The following is a 25,596-nucleotide window of genomic DNA, read 5'->3' as shown; positions in this document are numbered from 1 at the left end:
GGTGGTTTAAATAATACACTGTGTATGGCTCCAGCCATGGCGCTGTAGTTCTATATTGCTAAACTGGCCTGTTAAGAAGGGTGTGTGTGTGTGTGTGTTGTGGGTTGAAAGAGGGGTATGGTTAGTGACTCGAATCCAGAGCCGATTTCACTTCCAATCATCTCCCTTTCTTGTTCATCCGTGTGATACATGCAAATGTTAATGGGAAACTTGCTTTCAAGTGTCCACTTGCATTCAAATCTAGATCTGGGTGCTTCAAGGATAGGAAGTGACTTTTGAGTGATGACTGAAAAGAGCCTTGTTGTCTCCCCGTGGCGTTTGTTGCTGGAAACCGAAACGGGTGCTGATGAATGTTTAAGATCTGGTGTGCCACTGTCGCTGACACCCCCTCAGCTGGTGAAGCAAAGGAAGGAGGAAGAAGATTTTTTTCTCCCCACTTCTTCCCTCTGCATAAGTTGACCCAACATGCAAAACCTCTTAGGGATGGGAAGAGGATGTGCACTCAAGCTTGAACGTCCTTGTGTTGACACATGCATGCATACAAACACACAAGGGTAATGCAGAAAAATATAACATTATTCATGTATGGCTCATTTCAAACCAAAAGTGCGAATAAGGTTAGAAAGAAACACAATGCGCAACTCTAGGATGACAGGTGCCAGTAGCTCTTCATCAGAAATCCTCTTGGTAAGCCTCTTCATCTTACAAATGTTCGGTCGCAGATGGTCGTCCTTGCACCACGCGACACCCCCCCTCCCCCTCGCCCCCGCCCCCAGGAGTCACATACACCTCCTTCTCTCTCTTACGGATGCATCCCACAATGGAGGAATCATCAGAGAGAATCTGGAGGTGGCGTGACCCCGTGGTTGAGTCTCAAGTCAAAAAGATAGGGAACGAATAAGGAAGGTGACAGCACAGTGCCTCTCTCTCTCTCTTGCAGCAAATCCAATATACTGCTTCCAGGAGGGAACAAACTGTGGCCTATCTGCGAGATAGTCTATAATCCAGGACACCTTGGCGTTATCAGGCTGTATCGCTCTGAGCTTCTGCCTGAGCAAGAGTGGCTGGATAGTGTTTAAGGCACTCCAGAAATCAAAGATCACGAGTCTCGCCGGTCTCCCAAGCCTCCCCTTGCTGAAACTAGCCCAATACGTGCTGACATTTTGTCATTACCCAGCGTGTTTAGACATGTTTTGTACACATGGGTAGTATGCAAATTGAACTGGTCAAGAATTCTTGTGTAGGATGAGGCCTTCATGTGCTGCCGCCAAAGTCTTTGCTTCAAATTTCTAACACTCAAAAAGCTGTGGGAGGTTTTTAACACAGCAGAGGCACCCTGGTTAGACTCAAGGATACATTAAAGAGGTGCTGGAGAACCTATTTGCTGACTGGCACATCCTTTTAGCACTTTCATCAGGGGCTGCACCGTGCAGAGCCATTTGATGCAGTTTGTTTTTACCCTTCCCAGTAGGTGTTCTGTCTGTCCTGAAGGGAAATTTCTCTAAAACCTCTCTGATCACTTGTTTGGTTTCCCTTGTCGTTACAGTGTAAAACCGTGTCTGAGAGTGTTGGCACTCTCCACTGTCTTAATAATTACACCAGTGAGTTGAAAATCATCATTAGAGAAAGGATAAATAACCAAAACTAAAAGCAGGAAACCCAACTAAAGGGGTTTTTTGGATTCAATGCTGCTGCAACAGGTGTCCCATCTTGAATCAACAGCCCTAACTGCTGTAGATTATTGTGACATTTATGGTCCTGTGTTGTAATGAGATTTTTAATTCCTCATTATTTTCACATACAGAACTCCAACAAAATTAACTTACTTTTTTTAAAAAGGTAGAATTTGCAAACAAAGCAAGCAGTCCCTTCCCCATGACCAACAGAACTCGATCAACTCAGTTTCCCTCAGAGTCTTGAGGTAGAACACACAAAAATCCACCCAGCTTTTTGAACCTGCTGTCCCCTCAGGGGAGGGAAAAAAAAAGAAAAAAAAAAAAAAAAAAGGAAAACACGGGTTCCCCTGAAATAATTTGCCTTTTTCTGCCCGGAGTGGAGCTGTTTATGAGCCTTACATGCTGTAAAACTGAAAGCCTGTCCCTTGAGGTCAGCATAATTACCCCCACCACATTTCCACCACCAGCTTTCCATTAAGGTCGTGACTCACCATGCCCAGCTCACGTCAGCCTAGGATCTGCTAGCAGCTGAGAGCTAATTGCTATACTCAGGATGACAAGCATGGTAGATAGTAGGTGTTATTTTGTTGACTGTTTTAGACGTTACATGCTGAGAGCATGCATTTTATACTGGCAAGGCAGACTGCTGGATTGTTTTATTTCAAATATAAAACAAAGCTGGATTCTTTTATTTTAAAATCATAATTATGCAATGCATGAACATAATTTGTGGTATGTAGGTCATACTAAATCTTTCTGGTAAGCGGGGCACAGTGCAATTCTGATGCAAATTTGCTGCTAGTGTCATGAGTCCCTTTTGCCAAGTAGTATAATACTTTTTTTTTCACGGCTTCATAGTTCATGTGCTGCTCAGGGGCTGAGCATGTGCTGAACATGAAGCATGCTCTGTGCAGTTGCCATTCATTTTAGCCGCATCAGATAATAATTCCACCAAAGTAGCAGCTGCTATCATGTTCTCTAACATGACTGCATGTTTGAGACTGTACCCCTCGCCCCCCCACGTGGACCCACAGTGCGCCGGCGCGAACCCATGATTTAGACGTTGTGTCTTATTAGTACGATCGGTAAAAAGCACAAATCATAGACTTTTCACTTCTCTCTCTCTTTTTTTATTTTAGGGAGGATTTAATTGAAATTGTATTTTGACAAATAACCATTTAATGGTGTAAAACAGGCTATTGTGTGAGTGCGCCTGGGAGTGTGCGATAAGAGTAACAGTGGAGGAGAAGCAATGACACTTCTTTTTCTAAAGACTGGAGAGAGAGTCAGTTTGAGCGATGGTGCGTATGTGTGTGTGAGAGAAAGAATCTAGAGGAATAATAAACAATAAAACACACACTTTTTAAAAACTGATTTAACCCCTCTCTCACACAGTACTTCAGTAAGCCCTACCATTTTCTACACACCCACCCACCTTTCATCCATACTCTGTGTTTGTCTTATCAAATAATACCGTGTGCTCGTCTTCTTGTCTGTGGCTGGGAAACGCCGAGTGTCAACACACACACACACACACACACACACACACACACACACACACCACGTACACACACACACACACACACACACACACACACACACACAAGCCTCACACACGATGCATGGCAAATGTAAGGTTTGTTAAAGTTAAAGTGGTGATGTCTGTGTGGTGTGAAAACAGAAAGAGCTGAAACTGCCATATTGTTTTATCGGTTGCTAGCAGTGTTGCATGTGTGCACCATAGCAGAGCAGCTAAAGCTAATCCTTATGGAGCTTCCAGAGTGTTCTGTATAAGCCATGCTGAAGAAAACACACATAAACCTGAGTGTTTTTGGGGGGTGGGTGTGGGCTTACAAAGTACTTTTTCTCATACTGTAATTGGGTATTTCTTCAAGCATAACTGAATTACATATACAAAGGTGTGTGTTGTAACTTGTAAAGGTGATTATAAGTGTTCCGCTTCAAGGATAATATGAAAGTCTGATGAGAAAATCCCTTTGTTTTAAGATTTTGTGGATTTCAGATCCTTTTCTTTTTTCGAGAGGTGTTGTTTCACTAGTCTTGTGTGTGTGTGGCAGGAAGCCAGTGGCATCATTCTTATTAGCGGAGTGGATGAGTCACCCTGCCTCTCTCCTCTCCACATCATCCCTGCTGTTGTTCCACTTATAGACGAGGTCAGGGGTCAGTGGTGCTTTGAGGACGTGGTCTGTGGCGTCTGCATTTATGTACCTGAGAGGGAAAGAGGGAACATAGCAACCACCTGCTGTGCGAGGGGCTCTATCCGCTCATATATGTGTGTGTGGGTGTGTGTGTAGTGAGATGTACGCATGCAAGATGAATGAGGGAGAGCAACATACGCAGAACACTTTATTTATGGGGTCCCTGGCTTTGAGTGCTGACTGTTCAAATGGGCAGGGAGAGGTAGAGACCCGGGGGTGGGGGGGGGTCGTGTGCAGGGGGAAGGGAGAGAGCAAGCAGCATTTGATAATTGCCTGCAAGATCGTCACCAGAATGAAATTATGCTAGTTAATCTCTCTTCAATTAATTACCTCAGGAGCAGGCCGCAGTACATTCATTATTCCAGAAAGAGTATTGACCCCGCTGAAAGAGAAAAGCAGCCATATCATACCCATAATGCCTACTTGCAGTGTTATTGTAAAGCCTGTTAGCAGTTCAGGAACTAGCTAAAAAAAAAAAAGGGAGGGATGAAAAAGGAGGTGATGTCATCATCTACCTCGTGTGTTTCTCATGTGTGTGTTTTTTTTATTTTTTTTTTATGCTGAGTCTTTGTTCCACACAGAGGTTGAGCATCTCCAGTAGTGAGGCAAAAGGAGGTGACAGCTCATTACAAAAACTCGAGCGGAGCTCTGTACCCCCCCTCGCTCACTCACTCTCTCTGCCTCTCCTCTCCTCTCTTTCCTTTTTTTTTTTTTTTTCACCCCTGTCCCGGCACCTCTCGAGGCATTGGCGGGGGGTTCCAGATTATTCTCTTAGTTGCCCTTGCCAGGCAGTAAATACTTCAAGAAGCTCAGGAGGCAGAGAATAGATCACCTGCTGCCACTTTTCAGCAGCATTCCTCCAGCTGGCCTATAAGTAGCACTGCTGAGGCTAGGGGAAAAAAAAGGTTATTGCTACATGGAAAGATGTTGAAAAAGGGGGCAAATGTGGGTCAAGTAGGCTCAGAAACATGGTATGAGTCGCATTACAGCATGTGGCCCCTCACTTATATGACCTTCACTGGACTGAGGTGTTACATGTTTGAGGTTTGGGTTTAAAACTTATTGTGCTGCCACTGCTGACGTTAACGCCATCAATTAATGCCGTTGCTAGTGGTGCACGCCATGACTTGCGTTTGTCAAAGGTCACCGCTCCCCAGGACACTCCTTTTGTTCTCATCCCACCCGACGCCAGCGTGTATCTCTCCCTCTCTCTCTTCCATCCTTCCTTAATTGTCTGGCAAACATCTCAGCAAGAGAAAGACAAATATCGCTTTTTCCTGTGGATGTTGTTCTATCTGAACTCGCCGTCACCACGTTAATAATTTAACACCCATTCTTTTTTTCTTTTTTTTTTGTTCCCCACCGCTCCCTTCCTCTCAGGAACACTTTCTCCCCTCACCTTATTTTCTTCTCTTAGGCCGCTCTCCCTCTTCCTCCCCTCCCCTTTTTCTCTCCATTCCTTCCCCCTCAGCCACCTCTTGTTATGTGTATGTGTGTGACTGTCTGTCTGTCTGTCTGCCTTTGATGCTGAGGACCTCTTGGCCGCGAGGCGATGCCACGGGGGCCTCCGAAAAAAGCGAGCAGCCAAATGCAGGGAGACTCGGCTCTCGTGCCGTAATTTGTCGGCAAGTTTCAGCTAATTAAACGGGACCTTATTAGCGGCGAGAATGAGTAGAAAGGGAGAGACAAGAAAGACGACTGCTGAGCCACTGCAGAGAGAGAGAAAGAGAGAGAACGTGTTGTTTTGGGTTTGAGTTTCATCCCAGCCTCAGTCTCATTTTGTCGCTGTCTCCTCGTATCACTTTTCATTTGTCTCTCTTTTTCTTTCCTCCTCTTACTCTCCCATTTTCTCATGAAGTGCCTGAGTATCTCCCACAGCTGGTTTTTCAGGGATAAATATTTCATTTTCTGCCCCCTTCAGTCGCGTAGAGTAATCTGCGTGACACCCGGCTATGTAACGCTGTCATCCTTGCGCTGATTGCTCCGGTGGCGTGAGATAGATCTGTTCATACGGGGAGATCTTTGATGAGGCAATCATAGGCCCCGATTCAAAGCCGGACTCCATATTCTCACATGGGCGCCCTCTCGTGCCTTCTTTTTCTTTGAAAACTTTGTCTTTATCAAGACTAACATGTTCCACTCTGGCTTCAAAATTGGAACCATGTGGATGGGTGTAAATGACATTTGGAGGTTAAAGTGTTTTTTTTAGCTCTCCTAATGGGGGGAATGTGATGGAGGGAGATTAGATTGAGTTAGCAGAGAGGTGAGTGGCGCCCGGCATCTTCCCGGACACAGGGGTTTATTGTTAGAGATATAATTTAGGGGCTTAAGCAGGCTGAATCAAGGTCTTTGGATTGATAGGTTAATGCGCACGTGTGACAGAACGCGCACTGACCTGGGAGTTATTTACAGTACAGTACATCTACTGTTATCAAAGTTCCTTATATCATCCTGTCCTCTCCTCCTCCTGTCTTTGCGAATGTCCTCAGTTCTTTCTCCTCTCCTTCTGTCTTCCCGACTCTCCTCTCCACTGCTCTCTTTGGCAGTGTGTTTGGCCTGTGACGGCCCAGAGGCAGCCATGCTGTCTTCTCCACTCAATCTGCTGTTTCCCTTCTCCCAGGCCCTGACCCTGCTATACTCAGCACACACACTCTCCTCTCTCTGCTCTCTCTCTCTCTCTCCCCTTCATTTCCTTTCTATCTATCCCTCCTTCTCTACATCATCCCTGTCTTCATCCTCTCCCTTTCAGCTCTGACCCCTATCTGCTGTCCAGCCAACTGCAATGTCTGTCAAAGGCAGCGCAGACACACAAACACAAAAACTGCACGCAGGCACATCACCTCTGTTTTGTTTCCTCTTCCCTCTCCTTTATTTTTTTTTCTCTCTCTCTGCCTGCTCCCTACACCCCCCCACCCCACCCCCGCCCCCACCCCCAAACGCTTCAGCTGTTTGGGTTGAATCTGCCGGCCGGAAAAGAGAGGGCAAAAGGTCACGGAGCTTCAGTCTGTGTAGCCGTGGTTCATGGCAAAATATAGAGAGACGATGGAGAGGAAGGAGCGGTGGTGCGGGGGGCGATACAGATCAAAAGTGAAAGAGCGGGTGACGTAGATGAATGCCGACTGGCAAGTGGACTTGCTGACATACTACAGCAAAAGCACAGCATGCCTGTACTATGACACAAACAAGCATACTAAACTGTAATTGCCCAGAAATGCCCACGCAACAGACATTAGTGCGCATATGCCCGGAAGCGTTGACAGTCTAACCCTCCTTTTTTTTTTTTTCCTACCACTGCAACATCTTAGCGAGGGCTAAAGACACCGCATCAAATTGCTACTGTACCCCGGCGCTGGAGGTTCTTTGAAATATCCCACAGTGTAAACTAGTCAGCTGATAGGGTGGCTGACTAAAGCCAGCTAAGAAAAGCCACGGCTCAAGCGAGCAGTGCAGCTACTGTCCCACTTTCAGCCTGCTTTCTTGCACAAATGAAGGAAGTCTTCACTATGCAGACTCCCCTTAAATTAAAAATCACCAAATACACAGTAAGAGGTGCAAATATCTGCTGCTGCAGCGGCGCTTCGGTGGGTAATCGCCACTTCGGTGACGCGCAACTTTTTACATCTCAGCAAAAGCTGCTTCTCTTCCACTCTGCCTGTCGGCCCTCTAACTCATCTGCCAATCACTCTCTGACCCTCCCTCCCTCCCTTCCTCATCCGGAAGCCTCTTTGGAACAAATGTGAAAGAGGGCTAATGGCTCGCATTGCAGGCCATTATGAACAGACCTCAGCCCTCGTTTAGGTGAAAGCTCCCCTCCTCCAGCGATGGAGATAGCGGTGGCACCTGCCCCGTGGCACCCAGACTGCACGCCTCTGTTTTCTGGCTCGTGGATCCCCTAATAACAAAAGACCCCCACCCCTCTGCTCTCATCCCTCGGGGGAACGTAACCTGGGATGGAGAGACCCCCTTGTTCGGCTCTCTGTGTTCTCAGGGAGGCTTTTTAACACAGCGGAGTGACCCACTTGTATTGTGTTATGTTGCGGTTTATGATGTGGGCTCGCGGGATGTTTGTGAATATGTAACAAAAGCCTGCTACTGTGCTGCATGTGCTCCGAGGGCTTTTCTTTGAAAATATTTTCTACGTCCTGATTTCTGAATTGGGTCTTGGAAGGACTTATGGATACATATGGAAGCAACTGTGTCTGTCCTCTCCATAGAAATCCTTGAAACAATTAGAATTGTATTTATTTTAAAGCTATATTGTAATTTACTAAATAATCTGCTGATGTTGAGTGGGCATTAGAATTAATTTAGCATTACTTACAGCTATTCCAGAGCCTGTAAGTTAAAATGCCAGTTCAGGGTGAAATGTACTTATTTGTCCAAAGTTAAAGGACAGATGGGTTTAAGTGGTTTTAAAGTACTCATATTGATGGCCCAACCTCAGGAGGAGGCGACACTTTTCAAGAGAGAAAGAGAGAGGAAAAAAACAGCAGTTTTGCTTTGATATAGCAACCTAATTCATTAACACAGTGGGAAACATCTTCATTTCTGAGCAAACCCGCAGAGTCAGTGAACCATAGCTAGGAAATAATCAGCCTCCATTGAGCACGAGCAACACACAAGAGCTAACTACCTCAGCACCTGACCGCGCGGCGCTGCGGAGGTGGGATGTGAAGGTTGGACTGCTCATCCACAGGGGTGAGTTGGAGGGAAGTGAAAGAGGTCCCCCCCCCACCCCACCCATCCCGCCCCTGCAGATTTTTTTTTTTATAACTGGTTTGTCTGAATACAACTGGGGTGAGGGAGGCAATTGGATTCAGAAGCAGGGCGCAGAGGCCTCGAGAGGGAGAGAGAAAGAGATAGAGACGTGCATCGTGGGTAGCCTGATGGCTCAATCGTAGGTGTAAATGAGCAAGACAATCAGTACCTGGTATCCGCTTGTCTCTTTGATGGCTGTGTTTGTGAGGCTTCCGACAGAGGAAAGGAGGGAAAGGGAGACAAAGACATTTTTTTCCTCTCTCTCTTTGCCATGCCCGTGATCCATAGCCACAGTTATCATTTCCATCACATCAGCTGGCATGTTAACTGTTTGTGACTGCCATCGCATCTCTCAATTCTGGTTTATTTCCTTACCTTTCTCCTCATTTATTTAGCTATTTACATTTCATTAAACAGAACTATGCAGTTGTTTGGGCTCACTAATGACAAAAAGTTATTTGATTTTTCTATCGAGTGGCACTTACTCCCTGAGGCATTGGCTATACATTGACTGGCAATCATTAGCTGACGCTTTTACAAAGGTAATTTGTGACGCTATAATGGATTCCACAAGGTATTTAGCAGAAATAAGATGTCTAGCAGTGTAGGAATGGCACTCTTGGAAGTAATATCGAAATGTTTTGCTGAGAGGCATTCGTAATGATTCATTTGTTGGTTAAAAAAACACAAATCAGCAGGACTTTAGAGGGCTCTCATTTTTTCCCCCCCTGTCTCCTCTTTCTTTGCTGTCCTTTGTCTCAGCTGCATTGTGTCCTCAGTCATGTGTCTGCTCTGCATAACACCTTTTTGGTGCTGTCTGTCAACGTCGACTTTTAGTTACAGTTTCAATGCTGCTCAAGGTTTCTCATACAGTACAAATATATATATATATATATTAAATTGCATAATTGCGAAGCCTAAAGAGTGATTTCTGTTCTATTTTTTTCTTTTACAGGAGAAAAAGAGCATTAAAAGTAAGCCATGGTCCAAACTCTTTTTTTTAATTTATTTATTTTTTTAAATGGGCAAAGGCATGCTTGGCTTGGTTTGCACTCACCCTCGCTTCTGCTTGATTTTGGTTTCCCATACTTCGCATCAGGTCATGAATAAATTACATCTAACATAGCATCTCAATAACACTGGCACTCTTATTAACTCTGGCACTGTGTAATGTCTAAGCATTCGGTCAAGGCTGTGGAGTAGACTCTTTCTTTCCTTCCCTCTTCACAGTTTTTTTTCTTTGTTCCGTCTCATAGTGAGCCAATTCCTCAGCTGTGGTTTTGCTGCATTTGGGATAATTATTTCTCACATATTGCACTGTCTGACAGTAGTCATTGACAGTGGGGGTATCTGTCAAACCTGTTGTCCTGTCGTAGCAGCGTAAGCACATAATTTGCTTTCCACAATAATACAGTAGACGTAATTAATCTAAGGCCAGCGCCCAGGGAGGTAATTGGTTAAGACCCCTATTAGTGGATTTAAGAGGATATCGGGGCGCTTGAGCTACGCAAAGCTATTAAGCTACTTAGATCAGAACATGATTGCCGTCTGTCAATCACCAGATAAGAAAATAGGGTGTTTGTTGGTGCTCCCATCTCACGAACATACTCACCCACACACACATACACACACACGCAGAGCAGGACCTAAATTGTACAACATAAAGTTTGTAGATCAGAGCAAATTTAAATAAAAAAAATAAAAACACAGACACACAAACTGACCCTCCTCCCTGTACTCCCTCCATCGCTGCTCCCCTCCCCTCCCCCTCCTCCTCTCAGCACAAACACGTTTTGAAGCATGACATTATTTCAACTCTGATTCACGCCACTGTTTTTTTAGTTTGAGGCTGTTGTCATAGCCCGTGGAGTCCTCTTCTTTTTCATTGTTGTTTTCTGTTTGACCGTTGCTGTCATGTGGTGTGGGTTCTGCATGAAAACTAAAAACAGTTTTTTTTTTTGTTTGTTTTTTTAATCCGTATAGCAAGCTTTAAATTATATTCACTGGTGATGAAATTCTGACGAACTTACGTTAGCTGTGAAAATAGGTGCCTGGTAACCATTGTGACCAGTTTTTATTGTTTTTTTACGTTCTCCATTCACATTGAGATGCGGTGATGACCTCATTAGGGAGAAAATGCAGATTCACGCATCTAATGAAGGAATTCATATTAGCTGAATCATGTGACACATACCACAACAAACACTTAGAGTTAGGTTTTTTTTTTTTTAGTCAAAAATGTTAGTTTATCATTAAATATCCCACTTTAGTGAAACAAACAGCATCATTTACTGTTGTTTCTCTTTTCTCTGCTTCCTCTAGACTCCCGGCCCTTGCCTGACGTAGCCATGACTGGCAAGTGCACCCGGGAATGCGACGAGTACGGCCACTCGGACTCCTGCTGGATGCCTGTGCGCACGTCGCCCGAGCGACGGCCATCCAAGTCAACCACCACACCCCAACAACCAAAGCTTTCCACCTTCATGAGCGGCAACGGCAGCGGCAGCAGCAGCGCCGAGCAGCCCGGCAGCCAAGAGACCCTCGCCATGGCCGCCATGGCCAACGGAGACCCCACCGCCGCTCACATGATGGGCGACCGCAATCGCAACCTGCTCAACAAGAAGATGGCCTCCTCCTCCTCCTCCTATGAGGCCTTCGGCTCGCCCTCCTACGGCTCACCGGGAGGCGGGGAGGAGGCGCTGGGCCACCCCACTGAGGAGATCCCTCTGGCACCTACCGGGGAGTACAAGCCCACGTCCTGTGGCACCCTGACGCGACGGGAGGTGTACCTGTGAGCTCGGGGGGGTTAGTCACACCTGCTGTGCCACAACATATGGCATTAAAACACAACACTAAGCGTAACTGCTTACCCACCACCATTACAGCTCTAGAAGCTTTTTAGCCACCCTTGTTCTGTGCAAGGTAGGACTAAACTTTCTCCAAAGACTTTTACGACAGCTCCTTAATGAAAAATCTAAGCGGATAGATAAACGTAGTACCATTTTTTTAAAGTGCTAATTCCGGCCATGACCTGGAAGAAAGGAGGAGGAGGAAGAACTGTTGCGGGCACTGATTGGACTTTTTTGGATGAGGCTGTTCTACTGGCGAGTCGGGCTCTTGGGACACGATCTGCTGCCTGACAGTCAACCTGTACAATACTCAACTCATTTTACATATACAGTTACATGCATGCATTAACCCCCCTCCTGTCCCCCATGAAGGCCTCCGTTCCCTGAAGATGACACTGTATAAAAGAGACAGTTTCTTTTTTCGGTTTATGTTTTTTCTAGAAACAAAGCTGTACATGTGGACTATTTTGACTTCAAAGTGTGTCTGGTTATGCCTTTTTTTTTATTATTTCAGAACAGGGCAACACTCTGGCCACGGGACTCTGTGGCTGCGACAATATACTGGACATAATGGTCCCTGTATGTGGATTTTGTCATCTTGACTGTTTGTGATAAAAGTTGCTCGATAGCAGAACAAAACTTGACCATATTCAAATCTTATAAGGACAGGAAAAAGACTAAGCTTTAAGTACCAGGCCCTGAAAACAACATTTATTTCAGTTCTCTCTTGAAATGGATGGAAATGGGAGCCAGTGGAATTTGCTGCAACTACCCCTTGGTTCAGACTCCAACCCCACTGGTATGGACACATGATGACTGATTCTAACTTACCAGTGAAAAGTCACTCATTGTACATAAACATTTGGACCCCAGCAAACGACGCTAACTGCCCTCATTCCCCTTTTGTCTCTGGTACTTTCCCTCAGTCTCTCTGTTCTCTGTCTTTGATTGGCAACACCAAGACCAAACCCCCCCCCCCCCCCCGTTTTAAGAGATGCAAGATCTTAGAGCCATGACCCATCATCACGTTGGCTGGAAAAGCATGTGTGTACATGGTTGTGTGTGTTCGGATCGCCTCAGCGGGGATGCTGCTTACCCCTGTTTTTGCTCATAACACACACATGTAGACACACACCCACGCACATATATACAGCAGTGGAAGCAGATTTATTTAACTGAGGCCAGTGGCACTGCTGTACTGACTGAAAATCCTGGGTGAGCACAGTGTGTGGCATGCTGAGATTAAAATTATGGAGGGGTAATTGAAATTGTATGTGTGTATGGGCCAGATATGCAGTATATAGTATGTGTGTATAGGCCATAGTTAGTGTATACTATAGATGTACACCAGTAATAGGCTTAGATGGGGGTGTAAACATGGCCAAGCTGGTCCTAAAACAACTGCAAGGACAGCTTTTTACTGTTATTCCTTTTTTTTGTGTGTGATAGACTGAGCAATAAATATCATAATGTACATGTGACCAACCAGCATCAACTTCTTTTTCACTTCTTCTCAAGCCTTCAAGGTGACATTAACCCACACGTGGCTGTCCTAGAGTCCTTTTAGCACTAGTAGATGTTGCTTTCCATAGTATGTGGCGATGGCATCTTTGAGCACGAATGTAAGAATCAGCTCAATGGAAGAACAATCAAAAAGCAACGACCGAATGAGCAGATGCCAGGAAGTTTTTGGGATTACAGGCCGAGAGAGAAAAACACAAAAAGAAAAAAAAAAAAAGGTGTCAAAGTGAAACCAAAGCTTCGCGAGCAGGATGAAGCACCGCCGCCCCCACTTCTCATTACACACAAAAATAGCTTTCTGGGAGAACTTTGCTTTAAGTACACAGTACATGAAGAATTTTTGTAATGAAGGATTGAGCTCGAACGCTAAGAATGTGATGTCTCGACTAAACATCCGTCAACATCCTCCGAGCTGACGCTTAACGACCACTTACACACATACATAACAATGTTGGGATGTTGTGCCTCCTTGTCTACAGTGATTTTTTTTTCTTTTTTCGCAGCTACAGAGGCGTAAAATCTCATGACTGTAATAAAGCAAAAGAATATCAGATGCAATGGAACTTTTTGTATGTTAGCAAAACCCCTTTGGTTTGACCGGAGCTGCTTTTTCAGCATCCCGGCAATCTATAGTCTGTAAGTACTACTCGTTGTTCGAAAGAAAGTGCTCCTATACTTATCAACTGTATACATAAATATTTACTTTTTACTGCACGTTTAATGGGAACTTACTTCACTTACTGAGAAGGAAGAAGAAAAAAAAACTGTAAAACAAAATGTACAAAAAAAATGTTATCCCTGTAAACATGGAAATCCACCTTGTTGCTTGCTTTTGTTATACCTAAAGATACATTAGCCATGTATTAGCCAACTTAGTACATCATTTAAGAGTCTACGTACCATTTTTCTTTTCATTTTTTATACTTCATTTCATTATTGTCTCTTGTATCACCACATAAACCCAAATCTTTCATATGTTTCATTTACATCAACTTTATACCATGAAATTAGCAAATTTCTACCTTCATCTTGTATTTTTCTTTTTAATCCCATACACTGGTTTGTTACACAATAACAGTCAAAAACCGTGGAAATGATCATGACAATGTACTATGTGTTTTACTTTTTTCTTTATCTGGTGCCACTTTGTATATTTAGAGTGCTTCTGAAAAAAGAAACAAACAAAAAAACCTAAAAAAAAAAAATACTAGAGTGAATGCAAATATGCAATTGTGCCTTTTTATACCAATTGGTATGATTAAATGTTGGTTTGGAATGGTGCATAAACAATGACATGCATACAAAAGTAGATGGGGTGGCATTTAAGAACGGACTGAAATACATTTGCATATCTTAGATGATATCCCATGATGTCAAAGGCTTCTCGGAGGACGACCAGTCAAATGTCAGTAAGCCTATAGGTCTAATATTCAAATGGCTGTTGTTCACTGGGTTCAATTATCTTGTTGAAATATCCATTCCTAGCATAGTGCATTACTGAATGAGTACAGGTACATTCAAAAGTTGCTTGTTGATAGTAATAATAATGATATAATGGATTTTTTTGTCGTGTTCCACTCATGTACATGTATGACATCAGAGGTCAAGTAACCTTCTTTGTGCATGAAACAAGCTCTAGGACTGAATATAGAAGCATAGAAAGATAAAGTGGAGGGAAAAAAAGGAAAAAAAAAATTGCTTGGAGACATTTGACTGCTCACAGTTGAGGGAGCCTAGAGATAAAAATGCTAATGTGACAGTTTACTAGGAGGAGTGGAAGTGGGGGGAGAGGGAAAAAAAAAAGCTGCAAGGGAGAGTAGCTGACAGAACACACACCTCAGGATGTGCTGAGCAACACAACAACACACTCACTCTCTCTCTCTCTCTCACACACACACACAGATTTACAGTATATGCATATCAGTAGATGATGAAACCCTGTCCTACAAACAAGCGGGGTGCGATGTTTGCTATGATACTGCAAGGTGATGCTTTGAATTTCTACATCAGATGAAGTGAAAACAAAGACTCTGCTGTGTGCACCTCAGACAAAAAGAGGCAATGAAAGAAAATATGCCATATATTGGCACCTACACTGAGTACGCTGCTCACTAGTTCATTTCTGAGCACTGACAGACTCGGTCAATTTTTTTTCTGATATTCACAGAGGTAAATGCTACAGAAATCTGGACGATAGCAGATGGTATTACCTTGTCATTTTTTTTCTAACTTTGACGGAACATGTACGCAACACCTGCCATCAAAATGTCTGTATCCTGTTGCTGCCCTGAGGTGTGTGTTCAGCCTGTGCTCACCTCTTATTCGTATAGCATTCACAGTGTGTAATGAGATTTGTAATATTAACCATTACTATTTGTCCTGCGACTTGGATGTTGATATAGAAATTGAGGAACAAATTTATCATCGTTTAATATGAGTCACTATGCACGCAGCTTAGCTGAACATGGCAGTGTATTGAACGCAAGTCCACTTCTATTTATGAGATATTTTACATAATTTAATTTGCTTTTGTACAGGTTTGTGTAAATAAATTGCTTGTCATTTTTGTCTCTGCAGAAATTAAAATATAACATGTTAAAACAAATTCTGTCCTTCAAGTGTATTTGGTTTGATTGCTTTTATGTGTATGTGTTTGTTTTTTGATTAAAAATGAGTCGTATAAGAACCTTGCTTAAAGAGTAACACCATAATACAATAATGCTCTTATTAAAACAGTAATGTAAACAACTCTAAATATTTCTTGTTTTAAAGTCACTGTAGATAATTTCCACTCATCCTTCTGAACTCCAACATTAACTGGGTGGTTCCGGGTAATCTAAATAGGGCTGCAAATTAAGTGCTTGTACACATATAAACACTGTATCCCAGCCAACTTACAGACAGCATATATCTCAGTATGTTAGCCAAACTGTGTAATAATGGAATTTAATAATCTAACATATTCAACTTTAAGTTTAGGCTACTTACTTTATACTAGAATATGACTCAATATTATCCATTTAAATATTTAAAGCTGCACTGATTTTTTAAATTTCTTCATCAGGTAGGCATGGCTAGCATGTTAGCAAAAAGTTGCCTATTTACACCTAGCCAACACAGAGCAGCATTCATTTAGGGTTCTGCCTCTGTCCTCCTGATGAATGTAAGTCCAATATCCACTCTCTTTTTAGCTTTGTTTTGGTCCCTACCAGCTTTTGTGAAAAATGTCACTTTTTAGCTTCTAAATGTTTCAGTCTGTCCACAAGCCAGTCGCTAACTTTGTCTGCTGTTTGTTGCTAAGAGATAGGATACAGTTGTTTTCATCAGAGCTTTTTCGCTAGCTGCATTCTGTGGCTGGAAATGTGATCTATCGGAGTGGAATTCTTAGGAAGTACAGTTCTGCGATAACTTTCTATGGGTTTCATCACTATTACTAATACTTTCAAATTACATATAGCAATTTGAACATTGACAATGTAAAAAAAAATGAATGCAGCTTTAAATTACAAGTAATACAATTACAGATTATAAAATATTTTTGGGGAAAGAATAAAGATATTCAATGGTCCAAATGGGGATCATACTCTCAGAGAAGAATAATCAGTGGGTGAACATGCGGTTAGCCATTATTTACTGCATCAAGCCAGTAGCCCATATGACAATAATGTGGAACAATCATGTCGACAACTCATTAAAACAGTGACAATCTGCCCTGTTCTAATAAACATGTCAGCTGTACATATATGTGGACATACTATTTGTGTGCATGCACACTTGTGTACATATTCATGCATTTGAATGCGCATGTCTCATTGTGCCTGTATGTCTGGGTTGATGTACGAGGCGATTACAGTCTAGGTGATTAGAGAGCCATTCTGCTCCATTCCCGACGCTCTGATTAACAGCATGCCTGCAGCCTCTCCCACACCCTCAAACCACTAATGGTATCTTAATTGAAAAATACAAAGCACTGTAAAATTATATCTCCAAAGTTCAATAATTTGGAGAAAGTTTTCCTCTCAGCTGTCACGGGCATATTAGAGGGCGTACGGTAAGAACACGACGCACGGCAGTGTTGTGTCATATCATCCCCCGAATTATCAAATGAAAAACATTGTTTTTCCACAAGGCTGGGAAGTTTTGTTTGTGCACAAATTCAATTGGAAACTCAAAAGTGTGAAGATTATGTTTTTTTTTTTTCCCTGCATGTTTGTCTTCAAAAGATGCCACTTCTAAGAAATACTAGGTTTGAATCATGTTGATATGCAAATGGTCTCGCTCATTTTCTTGTCCTCTCTGAAGCATTTTGAATTGCCTGGCATGGAATAATCAGTGGGTAGTATTAATTTTTCTGTTGAGAGAGGGGGAAATTAAGACAAATTAGAATGAATTTGAATGTAATTAATGTTTAGGCAATGCATACCAATGAATTGTAGTGAGGATTTTTTTTTTATTTATGAATAAAACAGAGACTGAATACTATGAATACCATAAATAAGAATAAGTTGTGCAACATGACTAGCTGCTTTGATATCACTGGATAGCAGGAGTTATCAGTTACTGGCAATAACACAGTTTTGCATAAATTATTAATTCTTAAATGGTACACATAACCATTTTTGCATTTTCTTTCTAAAAATATTAATCTCTAGTAACTGTGAAACAGGTCTTATCAGGTCAGGTTAACACCATGGTTGCAACAGTGTGGGCGTGAGTGTTTTTCTGACTGTATCCCAACAAAGTGCTGTACAACAGGTTCACAAGCACCTGATACTTTTTCATTGGCAGCAACAAAACACCCTCTGGCAGCTATCACCGGCAATCATATCTGACATTGCCCTGTTCACGGTCTCCGATGCAAAGTTGCAAACAGGCTCCACCACAACAAAGGTCCGCGCCGCGCTCTGACCTCCCACACAGGTTTCTCTGTGAGACTAGGAGCCCCCAAACAGAGGCATATAGGTGAAGGCCTCGATAATAATCAGGCATCCACCTGAATCAAAGGTCCACTCTGCACTGGTGTCGTGTTCGACCAGCCTATGAGGGGGAGATAGCGTGGGACAGACAGGCAGATAAAACTGCAGGCAGCAGGATAAGGAGGAGGAACAGCCTTAGTACACTGTAGGGTAAAGGGAGCGATAGAGAGAAAATCAAAGGTACTATTCCTCAAGATCAAATATGTAAAGCTAATTAATGAAATCATTGATCATTTCTTCAACATCAAACATGAAATACACCATTTTAATATAAATTCCATTCCCATTTATGCTCACTGGTGCGAAATAACGACTCAAAATCACATCAGCGAGGGGAATTCGACCATAAACCTTAGAGGAAGCTATTTGATATCCACAATTTATGACTTTTTTATTGTCTTTAAATTTTATTTTTCTAGCGCAACCACTGGGAAATGGCATCAGAGGAATAGCAGTTAGGGCTTTGTTAAATTGATTTCTATTTCATATTTATTTTACGAACGTGCTGAGGGATTGAGGGCTAACTTTTTTATGTGTTGTGGATGGAACAAATAAACAAGTTCATAAGGAAACTCCTGCAATAACTTTGATTTAATTGCGATCACATAAATCCTATCAGCGTTTATTCTGCCGGCGATCACACCCCCGGGGATGATGTCATTACAGTTAATTTTATTGCTCTCAAAGCGGAGATGGACACACAGATAGAAAATGCAGTTGCCGCTTCACCCCCATGATCACACTTAAACTGCTGAAGCCATGTTTTCTGATGGAAATTCATTCGTTTGAGAGAATTTGTTGCAGCTGCTATGCTTAGTAATATGGTGGGCTATTTTTATTGCCTGAACAATTGTTTTAGCTGTTTTTTAAACCATCCTAATCGATATTTCTCTTGAGCAACAGCACGCCTGCATGCAGCATAAATGTGCTCTGGAATAAGAGAGATTGCATCATGAGCATATCTCAGCAGTTTTCAAGTTCCATCACTGTTTCTGCGTTCATCCCTCCGGTTTTGTACATGATTAACAGCTTTCACCTGCAAACTAGGACACAGAGAAGGCAGGGAGGAAGTATGAGTGATACCTCTCCAGTTTGCACAGGTCACTCGTTATTACCCACAAGCCTCGCCGGTGACCCCCAGCTGTCACATGATAGATTTCCAACAATGACTCGCGAGCCACGACAGAGCCATTCACGTGACCTCACCCCCTCCCCACTGAAGATGAGGTATGAATGCTACTTGTTGTGGGGCCAGAAAAAAAACCCACTGCAGTGGAACAGGCAAATGTACTCACGCCCATTAATCACACATCAGTTGTGAGTTGAATGCACACAAATTTATATGTGCTAGATTTATGTGGCAGAAGCAATTTGACAAAAATCCATACAAGTCTTAGTAGTCGGAGCCCGGGCTGTGATTAATGAGAACTACTTACATAAGAGAAAGTGAGCGGGTGAGAAGAAAAGGGGAGACAGAGCTGGAGGAGGCAGAGAAAATGACAAATAGATGGCAGCAGACTGTGGGGGAAAGGGATTGAGAAAAAGGTGACTACTTGATTGACTATCCGACACCACCACGCCCCCTCCCCCCAGACACCTTACATCCAGACTTCGTGTTCTAAAAAATAAGCTTTGACAAATACATTTATTTATGGCAGCCAAACTCCCACTTCAAAACTTGCTTACTTCTGGAAGTTGTGGAAAAGAGAACTCCTCATTAGAAAGTCCAAATTCCCCACTTTTACACCCAAACACAAACACCATGTAAAAATACAAAATTCCCGCAAGTCTTTGAAAACTCAGTCTCAAAGGAGCAAATGTTTTCAAAAAAAAAAAAAAAAAAGTAATACCCTCACCTTTGACATGTGGCATAACATCATAAGTTTGCAGACTTTCATGAAAACTCATCATAACTGCAGGGTGTGCAAAAAAAGGAAAACATTCAGTAGAAAATGGTAAGAGACAAAACCCTTCTTGGACTGCTGGTCCGTCATAGAAGTTCTTATGATTTTTGTAAAGGAGGATTTAAAATGTCAATTCAAGGTTACTGAATTAAGTAGAGCATCCAATCTCAAGGGCCAGACCTGAACAGAGTAATGGTGAAGAACATTTCAATCCTCATTGTCCATTTTGAAATGATTGATAGCAAAAGTAAATGAATAAATAACTATACAAGTGCCAACACACAAGTGTTTTCACAAAAAAACTGACACTTTTACACACTGGGCCATTTCTTTAGAGGGCATCCTGAAGGCTTAATTTTGTTTCTTTAAAAAAAAAAAAAAATCTTTTCAGGTTTTAGAACACTCTAAGTGAGAGTTCTTTAAATTTAGTGTGTGATTACAGCAGGTTGTTATGCAGGTTCAAACCTTTTCTCATTCAAGCCAATCATTCAACTGTCAAGTAATTTAAGTACAGATTAATTTATACCCTGATTAACCTTCAACTTCAATTTTAAATGCCATTATAAGATTCAAACATTTACTGTACCATGTGGAGTTTTCTTGTAAACAAAATGTTTCCATTAGGTGTTTCTCACCAAGACTATTATGCATATCCTTAAAGGTGCTGTATGTAAGGTTTTGCTATCCCTACATAGCCAACATTAGCATTAACAACGAGCAACATTTCTTCTATACTGGTTAAGTAAACAGTTGTTAATGCTAATGTTGGCTACACAGCGATAGTAAAACTTACATATAGCACCTTTAACACCTAAAAATCATGCTGAAAGGATTTCCTTCTTCACAAACATTTGCAAAGGTCATTTAAAAAAGTTCTTTAAAACCCTCCTTTTTTAGCATTCATTTTTATCACATTGTTGTGTCTTCTTTGTCATAGTACTTTACATTATAAGAATGAGCTTCATCAATATAGTCATGAAGCTGACAGGCTTGGAAGTTAACAGAATATGGGCCAGAAAGACTGTTTTTTAAAGCTGGATATTTTGATAAATCATCTCTAAATCAGTATTGATCTGCACCTCTGCATCTCTGCAACCCCCTGTTGGCATAAGAGGGGTACATTAAATTTTTAGGAGGCAGTGTTGGAGCAAGAGCTCGTTATTGCACAAATAATGAATGTGCTATTAAATGTTTGGATTGAGTCCTAATATTTAAATGGAAATTATGACTCTGAGACTTTAATCACTTTTACAAAAGCAACAGATGTATTTTCTGTGTTGTTATAGCCTTAAACATTATGGTTATTTTGCATTATGTGACAATAAAACTGTTCTTGTACATTTTAATGCTCGCTAAACTTTTTCTGTAGTGCTGCCATGTGCAATTTTCGCCTTGTTCTCTCTCTCTGACCTTTAGTCAGAAAGCATTAGAGACACAGCACATACTGTACAATACTTTCATACATTCTGATCGATCAAAAACTGGTCATCACACCACAAAGAAATTCTCAGTTATGGCAGACGTTGTGAGGAGGATCATCTCTGGCATATGAATCACAGGGTGATATCATGCAAAATTGGCCTGAGTGGAAATGTTTTGCAGCTTACACTGGCAGCGGGAGTCATATCTCATCTTTGCCCTTTCCTGCGTCTACAGCTCTGCATTTATATTTCAGATTCACACATTACAACTGTGTACAGTGGCTCCTGTTGTACAGTGGGAATGTTTTACCACAGCTGAGCCCGACTACACTTAGCCTCTACTGAACTCTGACAATGATGCAAGTACCCCAGCCTGCATGACTGAACACTGACCCTGCTGTAAAACGAGTGAGACAATATTCACATCGGAACTTTTTCTTTAACCCCTCTTTAATTTGCCTTCCCTCTTCCCTCTATTCCCCTCTGTCCATGTCTGTGGGGATCTCATGCATTTTCTACATATGCTCTAATTTTTGAATTGAGCAAAGCCAGGGGGGAAGAGAGATCGAGTGAGGTGAGAAAAAAGAAAGAAAGTGAGAGAGGCGCATGGTGGGAGAGTTGGTTTTCCTCCCCGCCTCATGCTGTTAACATGCACGGGGCACCAGCCATGAAAATGAAGCGGATTTCCTTTTCTAAGAGAATGATCTTAGTGATCTCATTATTTCCCATGTGGATGAATGTATAATGTAAGGAGCAGCTGTGTATAAGGGCAAGAACACACACACGCGAGTGCACTCTCCCTGTGTGTCTTAAGAACCCTCGAGCTGAAGAATTAACCCTTTCTCAAGTTGTTTCTGTTGTCTTTCCGTCTGTTTCTTCAGAGCAGATCACAAATATATGGGTTGACTCAGCAGTGATTGTATTTACCTTACAGTGTAGGTGTGTGTCAGTGTGTGTGTTGAATCCCTGACTCACCCTGTGGCTTGAGGCCAGAGTGCAGCACAGCTATATTCCATTTTGACACTTTGATAGACACCAAGCCATTTCCATCCCACTGTGCTCGACTAGCTCTGCCACTCTGCTGCACTTCTCATTACTGTTAGACCAAAGGAAATCACCAAGTAGGCATAAGGATTGTGAAAATAAGAAGTGTTAAATGAGTGCTACACAATATATGGCCATTTTTCTCTAGTTAGCTATATGTCAAACATCAGCAATACACCAGGATATCAGTAGCACATATACAAGGCCAGACTGAACATGTCAATCAGTTTTACCAGAAAGGCCATTAAGTAGATGTTCTGGAGTGTTCAATTTTATGACATGATCGTCCTCACCAGACATAGCTGTCCACTCCTTAACAGTGTGATTGAATGAATGTGACAGTGTGATTTCATTGAGAGCTCAAGAACACCTACTAAATGGCCCAGCACATCAAAACAGGAGTTTATAGCTCCTCTGGTTGATTAGACTTGTAACCATTGATCCAAAAGTGACACTGATAATAGGGTATTTGCCTCATCTAAACAGGTGGAGCAAAACCCATAGGAAAGTCAGGGAGATGTAGATCAAATACTGTTTATAGACACCAACATTGTTCTAAGAAGAGGTCTTGTCAGTTAACATAAGTGAAAGCACCTGTGTGGGTGAACTGTTAGGCTGTGAATAGTCGACTCTGTGAATCATTTATGCATGCTTAAAAAAGGCACCCAAAAAACGTGTTTATCAAAATGTGAATAGAAAATATGCCAATGATGGCTGGTAGACAAATGAAAGCATTATTTTTATTGTGGACTTGTGCATTTCCATCAGCAGTGCCCACTTCTGTTAGTCCACTCCAGTACACATCACTACACTCATGCTCACATGTATGCTATCTGACGTGAACATGTGTACATACATAGGCAAACACATTCACTCCAAACCATTCAACTATTGATCCCTCAGTGATCTCTTAAACCAACCGGTGGTCCAACACGCTGCCGCCTATTTACATATCACATTTGCATACCAAAGTAACACTGCCCAAGACACTCGCTCATGAATAATTCATCAGAGATATATTTACATAAGGTACAGAGCCAGGCCTCAACCTGAAATCTCCACGGGGATGGGAGCGACTTCAGGACAGGACTTTGTTTTGTGGATGACTTTTGCATCAAGCTCTGTCGTCTGCTCGTCCTCCCAACACTAATTAATTAGCTAATTTCAGCCTCTGCCGAGATCAATGGATTCGGCTAATACAATTCATTGAATGAGGGTCAGGAGAAGAAACTGAGATCTGTAGCCTAATTCTCTGAGGAGATTGGCCTCTAGCTTGGTGCTTATTTTATTGAATGCATCTCTGCTATATAGTCACCAACAAACAAAACACTCGTGTGATGTATATAAAATATCTGTTTATGCATGCATTATTGCTGACAAGGACGGTACTTTGTCTTTGATGTTTTACGGTAGATAGGGTTCCTTGTATGCACATTTTGCATGCATGTTTTTGCATAATTATCCCACATATCTGATTGTGGTGAGACACTGCAAAGTTGTGGAGGAGAGAAGAAGAAAAAAAAATAATGTAACCAGTCAAGCATGTACGCATGCATGTTTTATTTACTCATTTGCATGAATATGATGGCTCTATGAAAAGGGTGGCTTGTTTGTTGAAGTATTTAGGTTAGAAGCTCCGTATGCGAAGAGAAGCAATGAGAGGGATATTGGCATTTGCATGTGTTACATCAAAGGATGCTGGTGTGTGGCAATCACAGCTCGGCTGGTTATTTTTGATTGATGCATTGGGGTTGCAGGACTTCCATGCGTTACAAACATGACACTGTACATGCAAATTTCCTGTATGTGAACTCATATTCACTCTTATGGCAGGATAGTTACTTTGAGGTAGGGTGTCTGAATTCAAATACAAAGCATCTTCCTCCCATTAGACCTGACTTTGCATTCTTTTTTTTTTTCCTTCCGCACACTCACACAGCCCAAGTGTGAACTGTGTGGTCCCCATGGCCACCTTGTTTACTTCCTGCCTCTCCCTCTCCTCCTGCACCCAGTGAGACGAAGGGTGCACTTGGTGTGCTATCCCACGAGAGGCTGTGTCTGGACCTTTCGCTAAAACCTCTGCCGGCTGCTTTTGTCCCTCAAGGAGAAAACGTGTGTGTGCGTGTTGCACAGGACCGACAGTTAATTAGCCCATTGCACATAAGCACACGCACAAGTGCCCACGCCGTGCATACAAATTCATTCTTGCATGTATGGTAATGCAACACACATACAAATATATACATATGCACACACACACACTCACACAATAAATCCACATGGATTAGATGATGCTAAGCAGCAGGAACCCCGGGGAGCAGCCTGTCTTGACAAAACAAAACAGATGTTTATGTGCACAATGTCACCCTAATGTCAGCAGCCATGCTCCTATACCCTCTCTTTATTAATCACATACTTCTACTACGTGGTCTTCGGTTTCTGTTTTGATTTAATGTTTCTATCTCTGTGCTATTGGGGCATGTGCGATAAAAACGTGTGATAAAACCACCTGTGTCACCGCTGGGATGTTCAGGATTTATGCTGTCAGGTTTAATCATCTATTTCGCACGCCTGTTCATAAAGCAGGGGGATCTACTACTCCACTGACAACTGCTGCCAGTGTGCCCTTGAGCAAGACCTTTAACCTTCTTCTGCTGTATGATTACCAAGAGTGTGAGACTGTGTTTGAGTTTGAGCTACTGTATGGAGCTGACTGAATTTGAGGCATAGTAGTGCTGAAAAAAAGAATATATAACTCAGTAAAGCTCTCCTGTATGAATAACAAGTGTCTTATAGAGCGTTCTAAATGATTTGGAGGACGGATGGGGTGAGGGTGGCATGCATGATTGGGGTGAGTAAGACTGCACTGACTTTAAAAACTGTGGCTGTTAATACCAAAGTGCTGTGGTAGCACTGGAAATAGCTGAGGAAAATATTTAATTCATGTGTCGATTTTGCGACTCAGAAAATGGCCTGGCTCCTTCTAGTATGTCAAGTGTGACTGCCATATTACCAGGCAATACAAGTGCACATGGTATTTCCCTAATGCAGGGAAAAACCAAAGGCAGCAGAGTGTTGGCTCAACCCAATTTCCAGCCAGAACAGTGAGGCTTCAAGTAACATTTTCAAAGGTTTAAAGGTACTATATGTAAGTTTTCGCTCTCGCTACATAGCCACTATTAGCAATAACAGCTGTTTACTTAGCAAGAGCTTCATCATTGCATTTAC

The 25,596-nt window shown here is 42.4% G+C and overlaps 1 protein-coding gene across 4 annotated transcripts in view; it reads left to right on the top strand.

Annotated features, from left to right (window-relative positions):
- The window catches only part of pcdh7b (protocadherin 7b), a 107,462-nt gene extending 92,606 nt beyond the window's left edge, over positions 1–14,856 (top strand). For 2 of the 4 annotated variants that reach the window (XM_018696445.2, XM_018696444.2), the window contains exon 3: positions 10,976–14,856. In XM_018696445.2, the coding sequence (XP_018551961.1) occupies positions 10,976–11,448 (473 nt within the window). In that variant the 3' untranslated portion in view covers positions 11,449–14,856. Of the gene's footprint in view, positions 1–9,608; positions 9,628–10,975 lie in introns of all 4 variants that reach the window. The other 2 variants (XM_018696447.2, XM_018696449.2) reach the window with 2 other exon arrangements.
- The last annotated feature ends 10,740 nt before the right edge of the window (positions 14,857–25,596 follow it).

The sequence above is a fragment of the Lates calcarifer genome, linkage group LG14 (genome assembly GCF_001640805.2).
Source record: "Lates calcarifer isolate ASB-BC8 linkage group LG14, TLL_Latcal_v3, whole genome shotgun sequence".
Classification (NCBI taxonomy): Eukaryota; Metazoa; Chordata; class Actinopteri; family Centropomidae; genus Lates; species Lates calcarifer.
This window is presented reverse-complemented; position numbering and strand designations above follow the sequence as displayed.